This window comes from Heptranchias perlo, chromosome 7 (genome assembly GCF_035084215.1).
Source record: "Heptranchias perlo isolate sHepPer1 chromosome 7, sHepPer1.hap1, whole genome shotgun sequence".
NCBI lineage: Eukaryota > Metazoa > Chordata > Chondrichthyes > Hexanchiformes > Hexanchidae > Heptranchias > Heptranchias perlo.
The window spans coordinates 98,274,102-98,297,832 of record NC_090331.1 but is presented as its reverse complement, the minus strand read 5'-3'; the positions used below and the strand labels follow the sequence as shown (position 1 = coordinate 98,297,832).

The window sequence follows — 23,731 nt, the reverse complement described above, 5'->3', positions numbered from 1 at the left end:
CAGTTATTGACACTTTCAGTAGTGACTGCAGTCATTGCTCTCTGTGTTCAGTTATTGACACTTTCAGTAGTGACAGCAGTCAGTGCTTTCTGCGTTCAATTATTGACACTTTCAGTAGTGACTGCAGTCAGTGCTCTCTGTGTTCAGTTATCACCACTTTCAGTAGTGACAGCAGTCAGTGCTCTCTGTGTTCAGTTATTGACACTTTCAGTAGTGACTGCAGTCAGTGCTCTCTGTGTTCAATTATTGACACTTTCAGTAGTGACTGCAGTCAGTGCTCTCTGTGTTCAGATATTGACACTTTCAGTAGTGACTGCAGTCAGTGCTCTCTGTGTTCAATTATTGACACTTTCAGTAGTGACTGCAGTCAGTGCTCTCTGTTTTCAGTTATCACCACTTTCAGTAGTGACAGCAGTCAGTGCTCTCTGTGTTCAGTTATTGACACTTTCAGTAGTGACTGCAGTCAGTGCTCTCTGTGTTCAATTATTGACACTTTCAGTAGTGACTGCAGTCAGTGCTCTCTGTGTTCAGTTATTGACACTTTCAGTAGTGACTGCAGTCAGTGCTCTCTGTGTTCAATTATTGACACTTTCAGTAGTGACTGCAGTCAGTGCTCTCTGTGTTCAATTATTGACACTTTCAGTAGTGACTGCAGTCAGTGCTCTCTGTGTTCAATTATTGACACTTTCAGTAGTGACTGCAGTCAGTGCTCGCTGTGTTCAGTTATTGACACTTTCAGTAGTGACAGCAGTCAGTGCTCCCTGTGTTCAGTTATTGACACTTTCAGTAGTGACAGCAGTCAGTGCTCTCTGTGTTCAGTTATTGACACTTTCAGTCGTGACTGCAGTCAGTGCTCTCTGTGTTCAGTTATTGACACTTTCAGTAGTGACTGCAGTCAGTGCTCTCTGTGTTCAATTATTGACACTTTCAATAGTGACAGCAGTCAGTGCTCTCTGTGTTCAGTTATTGACACTTTCAATAGTGACAGCAGTCAGTGCTCTCTGTGTTCAGTTATTGACACTTTCAGTAGTGACAGCGGTCAGTGCTCTCTGTGTTCAGTTATTGACACTTTTCGTCGTGACAGCAGTCAGTGCTCTCTGTGTTCAGTTATTGACACTTTCAGTAGTGACTGCAGTCAGTGCTCTCTGTGTTCAGTTATTGACACTTTCAGTAGTGACAGCGGTCAGTGCTCTCTGTGTTCAGTTATTGACACTTTTATTAGTGACAGCAGTCAGTGCTCTCTGTGTTCAGTCATTGACACTTTTAGTAGTGACAGCAGTCAGTGCTCCCTGTGTTCAGTTATTGACACTTTTAGTAGTGACAGCAGTCAGTGCTCCCTGTGTTCAATTACTGACACCAAGCAGCACTTTTTTAGTTTACTGTCGATTTTACAGTTTGCGCAGGATTGCTGTCGAGTGGGTCAAGTTAGATCCTGGAAAGCTGTCAATTTGGCGATGAGATTCGGCCAGCTTTTTATCTGGGAGATGTGAGTGTCTCCCATCACCAAAATGGCCTTGGGAGGTTCCACTTCCTGGGTCAGCTTTTTTTGCCTCCTGTTGGGGTGTCTCGTTATTGTTTGCAAGTTTTCCCCATCAGGGTCGGGTCCTGTCCCTATTACTATACTTACTGCCTGTGTTACTGTGCTTACTGGCTCTGTTACTGTGCTTACTGCCTGTGTTACTGTGCTTATTGGCTCAGTTACTGTGCTTACTGGCTCTGTTACTGTGCTTACTGCCTGTGTTACTGTGCTTACTGGCTCAGTTACTGTGCTTACTGCCTGTGTTACTGTGCTTACTGGCTCAGTTACTGTGCTTACTGGCTCAGTTACTGTGCTTTCTGGGTCTGTTACTTTGCCTACTGCCTCAGTTACTGTGCTTACTGGCTCTGTTACTGTGCTTACTGGCTCAGTTACTGTGCTTTCTGGGTCTGTTACTTTGCCTACTGCCTCAGTTACTGTGCTTACTGGCTCTGTTACTGTGCTTACTGCCTGTGTTACTGTGCTTACTGGCTCAGTTACTGTGCTTACTGGCTCAGTTACTGTGCTTTCTGGGTCTGTTACTTTGCCTACTGCCTCAGTTACTGTGCTTACTGGCTCTGTTACTGTGTTTACTGGCTCAGTTACTGTGCTTACTGCCTCTGTTACTGTACTTACTGGCTCTGTTACTGTGTTTACTGGCTCAGTTACTGTGCTTACTGCCTCTGTTACTGTGCTTACTGGCTCAGTTACTGTGCTTACTGCCTCTGTTACTGTGCTTACTGCCTCTGTTACTGTGCTTACTGCCTCTGTTACTGCGTTTGTTTGTTTGTTTCTGTTTCTCATTTGTCTCTGTGGCAGGTGTTGATGTTTCACTGTGTTCTCGGTTGGGGAGGGGTTTGTCAATGGTCCGGGGCTGGGGTTGGGTGCTGTCAGCAGCGTCGGGGTTGGGTTTGTTGGATTATTATATTATATTCTGAATTAGTCTAGCCCTTTGTTGGTCCTCTTCATAGTACCTGGGCCTATTTGGCCCGGGCTCTTGAGATGCGGGCGTGATCCAGAGTGGTTCCCACATTGGAAGTCTTGACAGTTGGTTTCTGGAACGAGGCAGCCCTGGGTGTTGAGCTGACCAATTGCTCTGTCTCTGTCCGTGAGATCAGTTCAAGTATCTGGTCTTCTTGCTTCGTCAGTTGTTTTTATTCTAAATTTCTGTTTGAGTTTTTTTAATTCCAATTCATGTCTTTGCCCATCACCTCCTCTCACAGTCCGTCAACTGAGCCTCAGCTCATTTATTGTCCAATTCTTCCAGGTTTGTTTTGTAAAGTTCAATTAGAATTTGTCTCACTTGTTTTGCCCACTTTTCGGAATTTGAGGCCAATTTTTTCAGGGTTTACTGGTTTGATGAAATGCATTAATTTGCCCACCTGTCTTAAAATGCCCTTCGAGGGCTGCTTCTGGCCCTCTAGGAATATTACGTCATGGATTGTCTGGAATGTTTTGTAGATTATTCTAACTGTTGCAGCAAATCTGTCTCTGGCTGTCGGGAGATTCATGTGTGTACCAGAGTCTGATCTCATGTGCATTTGGTTACCAGACAGCCTGCATGTGTTCTGCATAGTATTGTCCATTCTCTGGGTGCAGAATATTGGGGAAGAGGTTAAAGAGATATTATTAGCTTCTTATAGAATCATGAAATCCTAGAATGGTTACAGCACAGAAGGAGGCCATTCGGCCCATCAAGCCCATGCCGGCTCTTTGTAAGAACAGTCCAGCTAGTCCCATTCCCCCGCCCTTTCCCCGTAGCCCTGCAGATTTTTTCCCTTCAAATATTTATCCAATTCCTTTTTGAAAGCCATGATTGAATCTGCCTCCACCACCCTTTCAGGCAGCACATTCCAGATCCTAATCATTCACTGTGTAAAATAGTTTTTCCTCATGTCGCCTTTGGTTCTTTTGCCAGTCACCTTCAATCTGTGTCTTTTGGTTCTTGACCCTTCTGTCAATGGGAACAGTTTCTCTCTATCTACTCTGTCTGGACCCTTCATGATTTTGAACACCTCTATCAAATCTCCTCTCAACCTTCTCTGTTCCAAGGAGAACAACCCCAGCTTCTCCAGTCTATCCACGTAACTAAAGTCCCTCATCCCTGGAATCATTCTAGTAAATCTTTTCTGCAACCTGTCTAAGGCCTTCACATCTTTCCTAAAGTGCGGTGCCCAGAACTGGACACAATACTCCAGTTGTGACCGAACCAGTGTTTTATAACTCATTGAAATAAAACATTTATTTTGAAAGAAATGAAAAAATAATAAGAAGCATTGGAAATAGCTTCCATACTTTTGTACTCTATGCCTCTATTTATAAAGCCCAGGATCCTGTATTCTTTTTTAACCACTTCCTCAACCTGTTCAGGCACCTTCAACGACCTGTGTACAAATACCCCCAGATCTCTCTGTTCCTGCAGCCCCTTTAGAATTGTGCCCTCTAGTTTATATTGCCTCTCCTCGTTCTTTCTGCCAAAATGTATCGCTTCGCACTTCTCTGAGTTAAATTTCATCTGCCACGTGTCCGCCCATTCCATCAGCCTGTCTATATCCTCTTGAAGTCTATCACTATCCTCCTCACTGTTCACTACACTTCCAAGTTTTGTGTCATCTGCAAATTTTGAAATTGTGCCCTGTACACCCAAGTCCAAGTCATTAATATATATCAAGAAAAGCAGTGGTCCCAGCACTGACCCCTGGGGAACACCACTGTACACCTCCCTCCAGTCCGAAAAACAACCGTTCACCACTACTCTATGTTTCCTGTCATCAGCCAATTTTGTATCCATGCTGCCACTGCCCCCTTTATTCCATGGGCTTCAATTTTGCTGAAAAGCCTATTATGTGGTACTTAATCAAACGCCTTTTGAAAGTCCATATACACCACATCAACTGCATTGCCCTCATTGACCCTCTGGGTGTTCTGTTTGATACCTTGAGGTCGTTCTTTGGCTCAGTTTGTTTTTTCTGCTTGGAATCTTTTATTTCTTTCATTTTAATTATTTCTTTGCTTAGGACTTGTTCATTTTTCAAGCAACGTGTTATTTCATTAGTAAATGATTTTTCTCCCACTCGCATTTTATTTGTTTCATTTTAGTTATTCACTGTAGTAATTGCTGGGGGGGTCACGTGAAATTGACAGATTTTTATTCGGTAATGAATATGGAGCAAAGGAAAGTAAATGGAGCTGAGCTACAGATCAATCATCATCAGATTGAATGACGGAACAGACTGGAGGGGCTGAATGGCCTCCTCCTGTTCTTCTGTCCCCGTGAAGAATATGTTGCTGCTCCTACCAGATCTCTGAGAGGGAAATGATATCAAAAAGACTGGGATAAGATCTGGTGCAATTACATTTACGCTGCAGTAAGCAATTCATTTCAACAGCCCCTTTACTTGTAGCTTGTTCAAACAACTGATACCCATCACACATGGAATTACTGCATACAGGCCCGGCTATCTGTCAGTCTGAAGCCCCTCATACAATCAAGTACATTCATTCCAATTACTTCATTTCCACTCTGCAACGATCAGAAAATTTGATTTTACCGATCCCAGCGATGGGTTGTAAATCTCTCATCATCGTCTATTGAAATTAATTGATTGGATATTTTTTATAATCCATTTTAATTGATTTTTTTCATGTAACAGAGACACTAAGAAATTCTGACACTAACATTGATTGCAACACAGTTTTATGTAGCTGCCGCAGCTATTGGAATCCAGGAGCATCGCCAGGCCCCATGACTTTCCAACGCTGCATATCCCACTCCTGGGAGTGAAGCTCTGTAACCTGAGCTGAGACCAGCCCTAAGTCATGGCTTCACAGCAAATACCCAAAGTGACAGTGTGAACATTTGAAATGTGAGACAAAGGCACCGTGGAGAACGAGAGGCAACTGTTCGGGTCTGGGCATCACAGCACCTCTGTGGTAGATCACAGACTTGGATTGTGGGCAGTACAACTCACTGGTGTCGTTCGACTGTTGAGTGATTCATTTTCATGAACCCCCATACTCTGAGCTACATATCTTGTGTCACAAAATACAATTGCATGGGAGATGTCAGAGCCAGTGGGCGGGGTGGGTCAGGGAGGTCATGGCCCCCAGTCATTTTGAGGTCGGCCAACACAGCAACAGAGGACGGACTCCATTTTGCTCCCAGGAACCTGTGACCCATCTTCGGTCTCCAGGCCTGCGAGGTTGCCCACCCAGACTTTGCACGCAGTGTGTCAGCATTCTCCAGTCCCCTTCGTGGCAAGTCAGACAAATTTTGAATTCGACCCCCCCCCAGATGGCCAAACATAGCTCTGCCACGAGGAGATGATGCAACAGAGTGGCACGCCTTCAGGTTCAGGTGACATCTGTTGGCCATTCAGCATCTGCTCTCCCCTTCAATGGTATTGTCCAAACCCCTCGGTTCACAGCTGCCTTGTAACAAACTGCTCGGTATCTTCTGATAGGAACCAGCTGACCGTCCCTACTCCTGGTCACTGGACAGGGACCACACACCCCGTCAGCACGGTGCCCCAGTGTGGATGTTGGAGGTGGGCAGGACCAGGCTGCTGACACCCACGTTCAGGTAAGGTAGTCGATAGTTCCCAGCACCGATGGAATCACACCCCACCGATGGAATCACACCCCACCCATGGAATCACAGCCCACCCATGGAATCATACCCCACTCATGGAATCACACCCCACCCATGGAATCACACCCCACCCATGGAATCACAGCCCACCCATGGAATCACACCCCACCGATGGAATCACACCCCACCCATGGAATCACACCCCACCCATGGAATCACAGCCCACCCATGGAATCACACCCCACCCATGGAATCACACCCCACCCATGGAATCACAGCCCACCCATGGAATCATACCCCACCCATGGAATCACACCAGATCCATGGAATCACAGCCCACCCATGGAATCACACCCCACCCATGGAATCACAGCCCACCCATGGAATCATACCCGATTCAAGGAATCACACCCCACCCATGGAATCATACCCCACCCATGGAATCACACCCCACCCATGGAATCATACCCGATTCAAGGAATCACAGCCCACCCATGGAATCATACCCCACCCATGGAATCACAGCCCACCCATGGAATCATACCCCACCCATGGAATCACACCCCACCCATGGAATCATACCCCACCCATGGAATCACACCCCACCCATGGAATCATACCAGATCCATGGAATCACACCCCACCCATGGAATCACACCCCACCCATGGAATCACACCCCACCCATGGAATCACAGCCCACTCATGGAATCACACCCCACCCATGGATTCACACCCGATGCAGGGAATTATACCCCACCCATGGAATCATACCCGATTCAGGGAATTATACCCCACCCATGGAATCACAGCCCACTCATGGAATCACACCCCACCCATGGAATCACACCCGATGCAGGGAATTATACCCCACCCATGGAATCATACCCGATTCAGGGAATTATACCCCACCCATGGAATCACACATCACCCATGGAATCACACCCGATGCAGGGAATTATACCCCACTCATGGAATCACACCCCACCCATGGAATCATACCCGATTCAGGGAATTATACCCCACCCATGGAATCACACATCACCCATGGAATCACACCCGATTCAGGGAATTATACCCCACCCATGGAATCACACCCGATCCAGGAAAGAGGGCAGATGGAGCGACTGAGACATAAAAAAAAGGCACAAAAGTAAAAGTCAGAAGGAATGTCCTGTGTTCAGAGCAGCTGTTCCTAGTTTCAGAGATGGACATGGTTATATTCCAATCACTCACAAACTGGACAGCTTTGAGTTTCATTAAACAATTATTTATTTTTGTTCTGTTAAGGTTACATGGAATTATACAGGTTTACAACAGAGGAATGAAATGAACAAAGCACTATGAAAAGAACTGGGCAGCCCTGCCTGCTGTGGCAATCTGTTCCACAGGTGAACCTCACCGACACCATCATTCTGTGACCGAGCATTCTTGGAATTACTGCTCCAGAACCCAGGGATCACTGGCACTGATGAGTGCACACTGAGCGAGAGAGGGTGCTCATCATTAAACCCAGCTTATACAGACAACCAGGGTTCTCACTGAGGCCATGGGGGTGGGCTGAGGCTGTTACACTTCAGGGCCATTAGTGTATCCGCACGCACACGCACACGGACACGGACACGCACACGGACACGGACACGCAGTGTGGAAAGGGGAGGGGAGAGTGTTCTGGTGAGGATATCGATGTAGCCGTGATGGTAGTGGTAGTGAGGAAATGAGAAAATAGGTGGCAAATCTGCAAATGACACCCCCATACAGTGAAGACAGGACCAGTGAGAGATCCTGAGGGTGGGGGCAGGGGTCAGGTGCCAGTTCAGGCCACATAATCCAGGTTGCAATGTTGGGCTGAATCAGTCTCTGACCGCCAATGTAAACTGGACCACCTTCAACACTTCACTTTAATTCCAAAAAATCAAATCACTCCAGCATGGCCCAGCTACCTGGCTGAGGTAGAATGTCAGACAGTAATCATTGCCTTGTAATCATTGACCGGGGTGGGGTGAGGGGGGGGTGAGGGGGTGGGGTGAGGTGTGAGGGGTGAGGGGTGAGGGGGGTGAGGGTGAGGTGAGGGGGTGAGGGGGGGGTGAGGGGGAAGGGGGAGGGGTGAGGGGGTGAGGGGGAAGGGGGTGAGGGGGAAGGGGGTGAGGGGGAAGGGTGAGGGGGTGAGGGGGTGAGGGGGAGGGGTGAGGGGGTGAGGGGGTGAGGGGCGAAGGAAGTGATTAGGAGATTCTGGCACATCATTTCAGGGCCATTCTGAGTGCGGACATCGGGGCATCAAGAACTTACACCAGAATACTGAAAGAGGGACAGAACCACACAATGGGCTCAAATTACTGATGGGAACAAATTGTCTGCTCAGTACAAAGTGACAAACTGAAACCCAGCGAGTGCCACTGAGTTGGAGGAGTTCAGACAGTGCTGTGTGGAGCAGATAGTTTAAAGACCTCAAGAGCAGATCTGTTGAAGCAACTCTGGCATCTAGTAGGCCTCGAGCGATAGACGGGAGAGGGGGTGGTCTTAATAATCCCACCAGTCACCACTCCCCGTTCCTCATGGTGAGATATCAGTGCCCCTTTTCATTTACTTATACAGTGGGGGAAAAACAGAGGAAGTAAGAACGAGGAGTTATTTACATAGTGCTTAAACCTCCAAAACAAGAGCTGGGTAAGGTGAATGGCATGGTCACAATGAAATCTCTCTCTTTATTAAAACTGTTACAAACAAGAACATGTTTTGCCTGTATCAGAGAACCAACTTTGTACACGTGGAGTGCGGGTCTGCAGAAGCCAGGCTGGTGGGAGCCACTCACTGCAACCCTCTGATCACACTGTTCTCTCGGTAATGGTACAGGCTGGTCGAGTCCAACTTTCCACAGTGTTTAATCGCTTCAGCAAAAAGTTTCACCACCTGAAAGGATAAGGAAGGAATCATTAAACACTGAAACTTGGGCATCTTATCCATGGGTCCATCCTGGGTACAATGGAAGATGGACATTGAAAGAGCTGAACAAGAGGAAGCAGCTGGGACCATTCAGGGGATTGATGTTAGACTGAAGGGAGTGACCCAATGATTGGTGCTGGGACCTCCACTGTTTCTGACCCACATAAACAACGTGGACCCAGAAACGTAATGTAAGCTGGTCAGATTGTCAATGGCACCAATCTAAGGGGCCTATAGAGTCTGATGAAGCAGCCAAGGGGTTACAGAAGGACTGAGACAATATTTACAAGTGGGCAGAACAATGATAGATAAAATTCAATACAAATAAGTGTAAGGTCCTGCACATTAGAAGCAAAAAACTTAATGGTGTGAAACTAACCAGGGGAAGAGGCTGAAAGTGATTTAGGACTGAACATTCAGAGCAGAGCAGCAATTAATAAAGCAAAATGAATGGCATTGGTTTAGCTGGAGGAGAGACTGAAAGGGATCTGGGAGTGATATGTAGCTAATTTTTCCAGGTGATAAAGCTCGCTCGCTGCCAACACTGCATTTCAGATTCAGGTCACTTAAATAAGCCAGGTGTTCCCCCACTGCAGGCCCAATCCTGGGCAGGGTTAGTCCCTGGAAGTGAGAGAGGGCCGTCAAATGTGGCTGGAGTAGTGTTCATGGCCACTGGCTGCGAGCTTTTCTGGCTGATGTCCGAAGGCAGCAGTGAAGAGTTCTTCAGCCCTCGCATGGACCGGGGGTACCTTTCTGCTGACTCCGCCCTTGTGCTGCCTGTCCCTTCGAAGATCCTCTCTCTGGACTGGACTGGACTGAACACAGGCCCAAGACCCAATTTTCTAGGGCACTGCACTGAATGGACACCATTGTCTGAACAAATCAGGATGTATACCAGGCAAGCACTCGACCCCCTCACCCCACCCCTCCTCACCTCCCCAGAAATTCCCAGGCAACGCAAAGGGGTAGAACCCAGCACATGTGTCCAGTCCGTGCTCCTGTACTTTGTGTGCAGGAATAAGCATTTCTCAGGTGCAAAGCTCAGGTAAATCAGCTCCAGTAAGTCCGAGGCTGTCATACTGAAGCTACCCAGCTTTCTGGTTAAATATTGCAGCAGTTTTGGTCACTGACGCATGAGAACAGTCTAAACCCTGGAGGTAACCCTCCGAGATCTCTGTAACTTCCTTCAGCCCTACAACACTCCCAGATCTGAGGGAACTAAGGGTGGAAATTGCAGAGGTACGAGCCATAATCTTCCAATCATCCTTAGAGAGGACTGGAGAATTGCAAATGTTACACCTTTGTTCAAAAAAAGGGTGTAAGGATAAACTCAGCAACTACAGGCCAGTCAGTTTAACCTCAGTGGTGGGGAAACTTTTAGAAACAATAATCCGGGACAAGATTAATAGTCACTTGGACGAGTGTGGATTAATAAAGAAAAGCCAGCATGGATTTGTTAAAGGCAAATTGTGTTTAACTAACTGATTGAGTTTTTTTTGATGAGGTAACAGAGAGGGTTGGTGAGGGAAATGCAGTTGATGTGTTTATGGACTTCCAAAAGGCGTTTGATAAAGTGCCGCATAATAGGCTTATCAGCAAAATTCAAGCCCATGGAATAAAGGGGGCAGTGGCAGCAAGGATAGGAAATTGGCTCAGTGACAGGAATCAGGGATTAGTGTGAACGGTTGTTTTTCGGACTGGAGGGAGGTGTACAGTGGTGTTCCCCAGGGGTCAGTGCTGGGACCACTGCTTTTCTTGATATAGATTAATGACTTTTTCAAAATTTCAAATAATGACTTTTGCACAATTTCAAAATTTGCAGATGACACAAAACTTGAAAGTGTAGCAAACAGTGAGGAGGATAGTGATAGACTTCAAGAGGATATAGACAGGCTGGTGGAATGGGCGGACACATGGCAGATGAAATTTAACACAGAGAAGTGCAAAGTGATACAATTTGGTAGGAAGAACGAGGAGAGGCAATATAAACTAGAGGGCACAACTCTAAAAGGGGTACAGGAACAGAGAGACCTAGGGATAGGGCAGGTTGAGAAAGTGGTTAAAAAAGCATATGGGATCATGGGCTTTATAAATAGAGGCATAGAGTACAAAAGCAAGGAAGTCATGATGAACCTTTATGGTTTGGCCACAAATGGAGTATTGTGTTCAGTTCTGGGCATCACACTTGAGGAAAGATGTGAAGACTTTAGAGAGGGTGCAGAAGAGATTTACTAGAATGATTCGAGGGATGAGGGACTTTTGTTACGTGGAGAGACTGGAGAAGCTGAGGTTGTTCTCCTTAGAGCAGAGAAGGTTGAGAGGAGATTTGCTAGAGGTGTTCAAAATCATGAAGGGTCTAGACAGAGTAGATAGAGAGAAACTGTTCCCATTGGCGGAAGGGTCGAGAACCAGAGGACACAGATTTAAGGTGATTGGCAAAACATCCAAAGGCGACATGAGGAAAATATTTTTTACACAGCGAGTGGTTAGAAAAAAATTCACAAGGCTACGGGGAGAAGGGCAGGGGAGTGCGACTAGCTGGATTGCACTTGCAGACAGCCGGCATGGACTCAATGGGCTGAATGGCTCCCTCCTGTTCTGTAACCATTCTATGATCTCTGTAACCTCCTCCAGCCCTGCAACCCTCCGAGATCTCTGCCCTCCTCCAATTCTGGTCTCTTGCACATCTCCGATTTCCATCGCTCCACCATTGGCGGCCGTGCCTTCAGCTGCCTAGGCCCCAAACTCTGGAATTCCCTCCCTAAACCTCTCCGCCTCTGTCCTCCTTTAAGATGCTCCTCCTAAGATCTCCTTAAGTGGCTCGGTGTCAAATTTTGTTTGATAACACTCCTGGGAAGCGCCTTGGGACGTTTTGCTACGTTAAAGTGCTGAGAATGAGATAAATACTCTCAGAGACATTAGATGCACAAGGGATACTATAGTGGGGGGGCTAAAAACCCACCAATGCAACAGATAGGACCATGTGGAAGGAGATGTCACAGACATCTGTGGCAAATCTATACACCACTGTATACCACCCTCCAGTACTTCTTCCTAGAAGTTTAATAACCTCACAAGGTCAGCAAAGGTCAGTGTGTTGCCATTCATCTACATCTTAAACTTTACAGACTAAAGTAACCCTAAAAGTGCAGTAACAAACTTAAGGGGACAACCCTGTGAACTAAATGAGGCTGCACAGACTCCCTGAGGTGGAGCAGTTCCATTATAGTACAGGGGAATCCTGCACACCCTTAAAATAATCATTGTTTCTATGGGCATTCCATAACAGAAGTGATACAAACACTTCAATAATTGTCAAATAAACCAGTCTGTGGCTGAAAGTAACGACCATTCTGTTCTCACTCAGGAAAAAATGGCACATTATTTGTGGGAACAAGCTACAGGCGGAGAACAGCTGACATTCACCCATTAAGATCCAATCATCCAGCAGAATATGGCAATCGAGATATTGGGTGTCATTCGGCTGAGGTGATGAGGGAAGGGGAGGGGGATGGGGGAGATGGAGGTACTGAACCCACAGTTGATTTGTACAGGATGTTCAAAGATCCTAAAATAATTCCAATTTTCTGACACTCAATACTCTGATTATAGGAGCAGAACAGGAAGGAGACAGTGGGCAGCAAGATTTTTAGTGCTTTTCTCTCCACAAGTGCTGGATGCAGGTAAGAAACAGAGAGAAAGTGCCCTATTAACAAGACCCTCAACAACAGAAACATGGAGAAAGTGCCCCATTGACAAGACCCTCAACAACAGAAACATGGAGAAAGTGCCCCATTGACAAGACCCTCAACAACAGAAACATGGAGAAAGTGCCCCATTGACAAGACCCTCAACAACAGAAACATGGAGAAAGTGCCCCATTGACAAGACCCTCAACAACAGAAACAGAGAGAAAGTGCCCCATTGACAAGACCCTCAACAACAGAAACATGGAGAAAGTGCCCCATTAACAAGACCCTCAACAACAGAAACATGGAGAAAGTGCCCCATTGACAAGACCCTCAACAACAGAAACATGGAGAAAGTGCCCCATTAACAAGACCCTCAACAACAGAAACATGGAGAAAGTGCCCCATTGACAAGACCCTCAACAACAGAAACATGGAGAAAGTGCCCCATTGACAAGACCCTCAACAACAGAAACATGGTGAAAGTGCCCCATTGACAAGACCCTCAACAGAAACAGAGAGAAAGTGCCCCATTGACAAGACCCTCAACAGAAACAGAGAGAAAGTGCCCCATTGACAAGACCCTCAACAACAGAAACAGCCAGCAGAAATTCAGCTACACCATTAAAAGGGACAGAAAGCAGAGAGTAGTGGTGAACAGTTGTTTTTCAGACTGGAGGGAAGTATACAGTGGTGTTCCCCAGGGATTAGTATTAGGACCACTGCTCTTTTTGATATATATTAATGACCTGGACTTTGGTATAGAGGGTATAATTTCAAAGTTTTCAGATGACATGAAACTCAGAAATGTAGTAAACAATGAGGAGGATAGTAACAGACTTCAGGAGGACACAGACAGACTGGTGAAATGGGCAGACACATAGCAGATTAAATTTAACGCAGAGAAGTGTGAAGTGATGTATTTGGTAGGAAGACTGAGGAGAGGCAATTTTAAAGGGAGTACAGGAAGAGAGAGACCTGGGGTGTAGGTACACAAATCTTTGAAGGTGACAGGACAGGTTGAGAAGGCTGTTAAAAAAACACACGGGATCCTTGGCTTGAGAGGCACAAAAACAAGGAAGTTATGCTAAACCTTTATAAAACACTGGTGCGGCTTCAACTGGAGTATTGTGTCCAGTTCTGGGCACCGCATTTTATGAAGGATGTCAAGGCCTTGGAGAGGGTGCAGAGGAGATTTACTAGAATGGTTCCAGGGATGAGGGACTTCAGTTATGTGGAGAGACTGGAGAAGCTGGAGTTGTTCTCCTTAGAACAGAGAGGGTTAAGGGGAGATTTAATAGAGATGATCAAAATCATGAATGGTTTTGATAGAGTAAATAGGGAGAAACTGTTTCCAGTGGCAGGAGGGTCGGTAACCAGAGGACACAGATTGAAGGTAATTGGCAAAAGAACCAGAGGGGAGATGAGGAAAACTTTTTTTTAAACACAGCGAGCTGTTACGATCTGGAATGCGTTGCCTGAAAGGGCGATGGAAGCAGATTCAATAATAACTTTCAAAAGGGAATTGGATAAATACTTGAAGGGGAAAAGTTTACAGGGCTATGTGGGACTAATTGGATAGCTCTTTCAAAGAGCCAGCACAGGCACAAAGGGCCGAATGGGCTCCTGAATGCTGTACGATACCATCATTCATCATCTCGTTCACCAGCCTGGACAGAGTAACTCGGGGGATATAAATAGTTCAGATGAAGTGTGGTCACTGAGTGCTGTATGAGGGAGGAATTAAAAGCTCAGTATGACTGAGTCACGGTAAGTGCAAGTTGTTGTTTGAGGAAGTTTGCAGATCTCCCTGGAAGATGAAGCAAAGCTCTTCCAGGGTTTCTGGGGTGAGCTGCAGCCTCCTTACACATAACGTCAGGGAGATATTCAAACAACATCTCTGGGTACACCCAAGGCCCTCCCTCACTTCTGGCAGAACCTAGCACTGAAATTAAATGGGGTGTAAAACTGGCGGATCCCCTCTCCTCCCCAAACTCTGAGCCCCCCGTTAGATCGGCCAGGGTTATGCCCGACCAAACCTGTGGAATTTCTGGGCCAGTGTGTTAAACTCACTGCACCAAGCAGTACTCCTCCCACAATGTCGATCTCTAGTACCAGAGTAGGTAGTCTGGTCATTATTTTTACCTGGAAATTGGTAATGAGGGGCACTCCATGATCAATGGCCATTCTCCGGATCAGGTAGTTTTCCCTCATAAACCGTGTGTTGTTGTTGGGCAGGTTTATCACCAGATCAATGGCTCCATCACGAATGAGTCTGCAAAGGAAATAGAGGAGAGTCAGTGGGCGTCTCAGTAAATTCAAACAGGAACACGCCAAAATCTGCCCAACCCACCATAAACCTACCTCGACCAAACACACATAGCAAATTCCAATTGATCCTCATGACTCTGTGTAAAGGAAGGCAGTCCTGTAGTGCCAGACCATTGACAGGCTGAGAAGGAGCAGTGTTAATGGTGCTGATAGTGTTCACACTGGTAACACTGATCCCTGAGCCAGTGAGACTCACCCAATAATTGATGGGGTTATTTAAACATTTATTATGTTTATTATTATTTTATTTTTTGCTGAAAGGTCAAAATTACATCCATTTAAGGGACTAAATACCCACACGCTCTAAAGGGTATATAGTCATCACTTGGAATATAAAGCACGGGTCACCGAAAACTCCAATTTCAATAAATACTGACAGACAAAAAAAAACAGTCCAGAGTAACCCGTGGTGAATTAACAGTCGTGCTCACACGTTGAGATACCACTGTGGTGAATTAACAGTCGTGCTCACACGTTGAGATACCACCGTGGTGAATTAACAGTCATGCTCACACGTTGAGATACCACTGTGGTGAATTAACAGTCGTGCTCACACGTTGAGATACCACTGTGGTGAATTAACAATCGTGCTCACACGTTGAGATACCACTGTGGTGAATTAACAGTCGTGCTCACACGTTGAGATACCACTGTGGTGAATTAACAGTCGTGCTCACAGGTTGAGATACCACTGTGGTGAATTAACAGTCATGCTCACACGTTGAGATACCACTGTGGTGAATTAACAATCGTGCTCACACGTTGAGATACCACTGTGGTGAATTAACAGCCGTGCTCACAGGTTGAGATACCACTGTGGTGAATTAACGGTCGTGCTCACAGGTTGAGATACCACTGTGGTGAATTAACGGTCGTGCTCACAGGTTGAGATACCACTGTGGTGAATTAACGGTCGTGCTCACAGGTTGAGATACCACTGTGGTGAATTAACGGTCGTGCTCACAGGTTGAGATACCACTGTGGTGAATTAACGGTCGTGCTCACACGTTGAGATACCACCGTGGTGAATTAACGGTCGTGCTCACACGTTGAGATACCACCGTGGTGAATTAACGGTCGTGCTCACACGTTGAGATACCACCGTGGTGAATTAACGGTCGTGCTCACACGTTGAGATACCACCGTGGTGAATTAACGGTCGTGCTCACAGGTTGAGATACCACCGTGGTGAATTAACGGTCGTGCTCACACGTTGAGATACCACCGTGGTGAATTAACGGTCGTGCTCACACGTTGAGATACCACCGTGGTGAATTAACGGTCGTGCTCACACGTTGAGATACCACCGTGGTGAATTAACGGTCGTGCTCACACGTTGAGATACCACCGTGGTGAATTAACAGTCGTGCTCACACGTTGAGATACCACCGTGGTGAATTAACAGTCGTGCTCACACGTTGAGATACCACCGTGGTGAATTAACAGTCGTGCTCACACGTTGAGATACCACCGTGGTGAATTAACAGTCGTGCTCACACGTTGAGATACCACTGTGGTGAATTAACAGTTGTGCTCACAGGATTAAACATCTTAAGATAGAATAGTACTGAAACAGCCTGTACTCATCCTCGCACAGATAAAACAATCTCTGGTGAGATCTTAAATATGGAATGGATTAGGTGTGTAACAGGAGGAAATGCTGTCTTTACAGCTGAGCTGAAATTATAGTGTACTGATTGGCACTGATTGGATACCCAGGGATAGCAGAAAGGTATGTCTCTTGGATTGAAGCAAATGTACCTCAAAGTAGGCTTGGTATCCCCACCACCCACTCCAGCTCCAGTGGCTGACTGTTTTTGGGAAGGTGGGAGACACATCACATCTATGTGTTAACAGGGCCCTAAAGATTTAGCAGGGAAATTATAGGGCGGGCTTCACAGTGACTGACTGTTCAAATACCATTATAATTAACTGCAGAAATCTGAGCAACACACACCCACATGCCGACTGACGAGCCGACCTGGCACGCGCATTAAGTAAATAAATAAAAGAAGGTTAGATAGTGATGGCAGTAACTGCAGCATGTGGGAGTCTGTGGAGAGCATCGTGATCCCAGACAATCACATCTGCAGTTCGAGGATCATCGGCTCAGAGTTGTTGAGCTGAGTCTGAGCTGCAGACATTGCGATGCATCAGGGAGGGGGAGAGTTACCTGGACACTTTGATCCAGGAGGCAGTCACATCCCCTTAGGTTAGGTTGTAGTTTAGATTCATTCAGTGTTCAGGGACAGGAGGATGTGACTGCGAGTCAGGCAGGGGTAAGGGGACCCAGGATACAGTGATGGAGGAGACTCAGCCTTTGACCTTGTCCAACAGGTACGAGGTACTTGCTACCTGTGTGGATGAGAGCAAGGACTGCAGGGAGGGTGGGCAAACTGACCATGACACCATGGTACAGGAGGCCATTCAAGTGGGGGGAGTGAAAAGGAATGTGGTCGTGTTAGGGGATAGTATAGTCAGGGGGATAGACACTGTTGTCTGCGGCCGTGACCGAGAGTCCTGAAGGCTGTGTTTCCTGCCCGGTGCCAGGGTTAAGGACATCTCCTCACGGCTGGAGAAGAACTTGGAGCATGAGGGGGAGGATCCAGTTGTCGTGATCCACGTGGGAACCAATGACACAGGTAGAACTAGGAATGAGGTTCTGCCGAGACAGTTTGAGGAGCTCGGGTCTAAATTAAAAGCAGAACCTCAAAGGTAATAATCTCTGGATTACTGCCTGAGCCAGGTGCAAATTGGCACAGGGTCAAACAGATCAGAGAGTTGCATGCGTGGCTCAGAGTGGTGTGGGAGACAGGGGTTTCAATTCATGGGGCACTGGCACCAGTACTGGGGAAAGAGGGAGCTGTTCCATTGGGACGGACTCCACTTAAACCGGACTGGGACCAGTGTCCTGGTGAATCGAATAACTAGGGCGGTAGACAGGGCTTTAAACTAAAAGTGGGGGGAGGGGTCAGGTGAGGTGAAATTTATAAGTCTAAAGAGAAAAGTCAAGGCTGTAGAGCAGATTAGCGATTTGGGTAAAAACAAGCAGAATGTGTCAGGGAGGGACAGAGAGTTTAACAAAGGTAACAGGGAATTAGTGACTAAGGTCACATCAGGGAAAGAAAATAAAAAATTAAAATTAAAGGCGCTATATCTGAATGCACGAAGCTTACGTGACAAGATAGATGAATTAATGGCACATAGAGATAAATGGGTTTGGTCTAGTAGCCATTACTGAGACGTGGTTACAGGGTGACCAAGGTTGGGAATTAAATATTCCAGGGTACTTGACTTTTAGAAAAGACAGAGAGAATGGAAAAGGAGGTTGCAGGGGGAAGGGTAGCCCTGATAATAAAGGATGAGATTAAGGCAGTGGTGAGAAAGGATCTTAGCTCAGAAAATCAGGATGTAGAATCAGTCTGGGTGGAGCTAAGAAATAACAAGGGACAGAAAACACTGGTGGGAGTAGTTTACAGGCCCCCTAACAGGAGTTATAGTGTTGGACAGAGTATAAATCAGGAAAATAGAGGAGCACGTAACAGGGGTAATGCAATAATTGTGGGGGACCTTAATCTTCATATAGACTGGGCAAATCAAATCGGCAAAAGTAGTTTGGAGGACGAGTTCATGGAATGCATTCAAGACAGTTCTCTAGAACAATACGTCAAGGAACCAACCAGGGAACAGGCTATTTTGGATCTAGTATTGTGTAATGAGACAGGATTAGTTAGTAATCGTATAGTTAAGGATCCTCTGGGGAAGAGTGATCATAATATGATGAATTTCATGTTGAGTTTGAGAGTGATATAGTTCAGTCTGAAACTAGGGTCTTAAATTTAAACAAAACCAATTATGTAGGTATGAGGGGTGAGTTGCCTAAGGTAGATTGGGGAATTAAATTAAAAGATATGATGGTAGATAAACAATGGCAAACATTTAAATAAATAATTCATAATTCTCAACTAATATACATTCCCTTCAGGAATAAAAACTCCACGGGAAAAGTGATCCAACCATGGCTAACTACAGAAGTAAAGGGTAGTATTAGATTAAAAGAAGATGCTTATAATGTTGCCAAAAAGAGTAGTAAGCCTGAGCATTGGGAGGGTTTTAGAAATCAGCAAAGGATGACAAAGAAATTGATAGAGGGAGAAAATTGAATGAGAGTAAACTAGCAAGAAATATAAAAACAGATTGTAAGAGCTTCTACAAGTATGTAAACAGGAAGAGATTAGCAAAAGTAAACGTGGGTCACTTAGAGGCTGAGACAGGAGAAATTATAACGGGGGAATCAGGAAATGGCAGAGACGTTAAACAAATATTTTGTATCTGTTCACAGTAGAAGACACAAAAACAGACTGGAAATAGTGGGGAACCAAGGGTCTAATGAGAGTGAGGAACTGAAAGTAATTAAGATTAGTAAAGAAAAAATACTGGAGAAACTAATGGGACTAAAATCCGACAAATCCCCTGGACCTGATGGCCGACATCCTAGGGTTCTAAAAGAGGTGGCTGCAGAGATCGTGGATGCAGTGGTTATGATCTTCCAGAATTCCCTTGATTCTAGAATGGCCCCAGTGGATTGGAAGGTAGAAAATGTAACCCCGTTATTCAAGAAAGGAGGGAGAGAGAAAACAGGGAACTACAGGCCAGTTAGCCTGACATCAGTAGCAGGGAAAATGCTGGAATCCATTATTAAGGAAGTGGTAACAGGGCACTTAGAAAATCATAATATGATTAGGCAGAGTCAACACGGTTTTATGAAAGGGGAATCGTGTTTAACAAATTTATTTGAGTTTTTCTGAGGATGTAACTAGCAGGGTAGATAAAGGGGAACCAGTGGATGGAGTATATTTGGATTTTCAAAAGGCATTCGATAAGGTGCCACATAAAAGGTTGTTACACAAGGTAAGGGCTCATGGGATTGGGGGTAATATATTAGCCTGGATAGAGGATTGGTTATAGGACAGAAAACAGAGAGTAGGGATAAACGGGTCATTTTCGGGTTGGTCGGTTGTAACTAGTGGAGTGCCGCAAGGATCAGTGCTTGGGCCTCAGCTATTTACAATCTATATTAATGACTTAGATGAAGGGACCGAGTGTGATATATCCAAGTTTGCTGACGATACAAAGCTAGGTGGGAAAGTAAGCTGTGAGTAGGACACAGAGTCTGCAAAGGGATACAGACAGGTTAAGTGACTGGGCAAGAAGGTGGCAGATGGAGTATAATGTGGGGAAATGTGAAGTTATCCACTTTGGTAGGAAGAAAAGACAAATATTTTTATAAGATGAGAGACTAGGAAATGTTGGTAGTCAGAGGGATTTGGGTGTCCTTGTACACGAATCTCAGAAAGTTAGTATGCAGGTACAGCAAGCAATTAGGAAGGCAAATGGTATGTTGGCCTTTATTGCAAGGGGGTTGGAGTATAAGAGTAAGGAGGTCTTGCTGCAACTGTACAGGGCTCTGGTGAGACCACACCTGGAGTACTGTGTACAGTTTTGGTCTCTTTAGCTAAGGAAGATTATACTTGCCTGAGAGGGGGTGCAACAAAGGTTCACCAGATTAATTCCTGGGATGAGGGTTGTCCTTTGAGGAGAGATTGAATAGAATGGACCTATACTCTCTGGAGTTTAGAAGAATGAGAGGTGATCTCATTGAAACGTATAAGATTCTGAGAGGGCTTGACAGGGTAGATGCTGAGAGGCTGTTTCCCCTGGCTGGAGAGTCTAGAACTAGGGGGCATAGTCTCAGGATAAGGGGTCGGCCATTTAGGACTGAGAGGAGGAAAATTTCTTGACTCAGGGGATTGTGAATCTTTGGAACTCGCTTAAAGCCTTGAACTGCTGCTCCAACTCAGGTCAGCTAACTCAACACAAACCGGATCAGACCCGGTCTGCATGGTTAACTACTGGACCGCTCAAGAAATGGCACTGAACAGACATCATGAAGTCTCCTTTTAAGTACGTGGATAGATCTGGTTCAGCCCCACACTGTGGGCCCTCCAGTTTAGACCTGTCCCACACTGTGGGCCTGGGCCCTCCAGTTTAGACCTGTCCCACACTGTGGGCCTGGGCCCTCCAGTTTAGACCTGTCCCACACTGTGGGCCTGGGCCCTCCAGTTTAGACCTGTCCCACACTGTGGGCCTGGGCCCTCCAGTTTAGACCTGTCCCACACTGTGGGCCTGGGCCCTCCAGTTTAGACCTGTCCCACACTGTGGGCCTGGGCCCTCCAGTTTAGACCTGTCCCACACTGTGGGCCTGGGCCCTCCAGTTTAGACCTGTCCCACACTGTGGGCCTGGGCCCTCCAGTTTAGACCTGTCCCACACTGTGGGCCTGGGCCCTCCAGTTTAGACCTGTCCCACACTGTGGGCCTGGGCCCTCCAGTTTAGACCTGTCCTGTCCCACACTGTGGGCCTGGGCCCTCCAGTTTTGTCCTGTCCTGTCCCACTGTGGGCCTGGGCCCTCCAGTTTAGACCTGTCCTGTCCCACACTGTGGGCCTGGGCCCTCCAGTTTTGTCCTGTCCTGTCCCACTGTGGGCCTGGGCCCTCCAGTTTTGTCCTGTCCTGTCCCACACTGTGGGCCTGGGCCCTCCAGTTTAGACCTGTCCCACACTGTGGGCCTGGGCCCTCCAGTTTAGACCTGTCCCACACTGTGGGCCTGGGCCCTCCAGTTTAGACCTGTCCCACACTGTGGGCCTGGGCCCTCCAGTTTGGACCTGTCCCACACTGTGGGCCTGGGCCCTCCAGTTTAGACCTGTCCCACACTGTGGGCCTGGGCCCTCCAGTTTAGACCTGTCCCACACTGTGGGCCTGGGCCCTCCAGTTTGGACCTGTCCCACACTGTGGGCCTGGGCCCTCCAGCTTGTTGCTCAAATTGTTGATCTACGCGGACACCATCCTCATTCAATTCTCCTTGAAATCTATGGTTTTTGCAAAGAGCCAGCTCGCTAAACGCACTGAGGTAACTAAGGGTTTTTGAACTAGCTATCATTCTAGTGGCCCTCCTCTGGATCTTTTCTAGAGGTTCTATATTCTCCACCACGTGACGGGACCAGAACTGGACACAGTGTTATCGATGAGGCCTAACCAAGGTCATGTACTAGGACACTCTGGCCTTCTTTATTTTATATTGGATCATCCCAGCAATGCTCTATTTGCTTTTGCTATGGTCTCGCGACACTGGTCGTTGACCTTTATAGATTCATGCACTATAACCCCTAGGTCTTTTCCTGCCCAGCAGACTTTAGTTTGGAGTGCTGCGTGCTATACCCATACTTGGCATTAGGCCTGCACCCATGCATAACACAACATTTATCCACATTAAATGCCATCTGTCTGAGGAGGACCCATTCCCCCTTTGTATCTGGATCAGATTATTTTTTCTCATCCAAGGTTCTGACACCTATACAAATCTTTGTGCCTTCTATGAACTTACTGACACTCCTCCCAATGCCTTCAACCAGATCACTGATATAGGCAAAGGTCCCAAGACTGATTCCTGCAGGAGTCCACTGGTAACCAGTCTCCATGTGGACCCATCACCATTAACAACCCTCTGCCTACAAGAATGCAACCTATTCCTTATCCATCCCTGGATCTTCTCCAATCCCACAGGGCTCTGTCTTATGAAGTAGTCTGTTGTGTGGCACCTTGTCAAAACCTCTGAGAAATCCAAGTTTACAATGTCGACCAGGTTTCATCCACTAACCCAGTAACCTCCCCAGAAAATTCAAGCAGTCAGACATGACCTTCTTTCCTACAAGCAATGTTCAGAGTCTCTAACAAACCTTCCTCTGCCCAGGTAGCCGTACAGAGTATCCCTAACGATCCCTGCTCGCACTTACTTGGTAAAGGAAGGAGCAGAGGAGCTGTGGTCTTCTGAAGTGGGCCATGACACGGGTGCTGTTGGCACATCATTGGCGATTAACCAGGCCGCCGTGCCTTCTGTTGCATAAAGCTTTAACAAAAAAAAACATTTGTTTACACAGTGGGTTGCAGTCGAAACTGTCAGAGGAATTCTGATCAAAGCTCATTGTACTGAAACGTTAACTCTGCTTCTCTCTCTCCACGGATGCTGCCTGACCTGCTGAGGGTTTCCAGCATTTTCTGTTTTTATTTCAGATTTCCAGCATCCCCAGTATTTTGCCATTGATTAGAATGTTGTGATGGGCTCCAATTGAAAGATTATTTTCTTTTCTGTTTACCCTGATGGCTACTTAGTGACCTCTGCTGGGAAGCCCATGTGATTCCCTATTACTGGCTGACACAGTGTCAGGGTTCAGACGTCAAGAGTGGCATATAGCCACTCGAGGGAGGGTGAGGTACTCGAGGGAGCAGGGGAACAGGAGCCCAACACAAGTCAGTCTCCGGGAGAGGAGGGCGGGAAAATGGTCACAAAATGTTTCTTTCCTCCCGTTTTGATTGCACTCCCCAGGTACAGGGCAGAGAATCTTTGACGCCCTGGCATTTCCTGGGGCTTTCCTACGATGTCTAACTGCATTGGCACGTTCCTAGAAACCTGCCTCAGTCTCCTCTCCCAACACTTGGCTTTCCCTACACCCCCCATAGACTGGAGGGGGGCAAAAAGACAGCCTGGACTTTCCCCCAGGGCTGCAAGGGGCCCAGGGGATGAAATGTAGGGGCAGCTGTCTCCTCTCA

General features: G+C 46.6%; 1 protein-coding gene across 1 annotated transcript in view; it reads right to left on the bottom strand.

Moving 5' to 3' along the window:
- Positions 1 to 7,353: 7,353 nt before the first annotated feature.
- cps1 (carbamoyl-phosphate synthase 1, mitochondrial) overlaps positions 7,354 to 23,731 on the bottom strand; it is a 345,020-nt gene continuing 328,642 nt past the window's right edge. The window contains exons 33-35 of the mRNA XM_067988237.1: positions 22,918 to 23,030; positions 14,883 to 15,012; positions 7,354 to 9,015 (exon numbers count right to left, since the gene is read on the bottom strand). Coding sequence (XP_067844338.1) covers positions 8,914 to 9,015; positions 14,883 to 15,012; positions 22,918 to 23,030 — 345 coding nt within the window. The 3' untranslated portion in view covers positions 7,354 to 8,913. The remainder of the gene's footprint in view (positions 9,016 to 14,882; positions 15,013 to 22,917; positions 23,031 to 23,731) is intronic.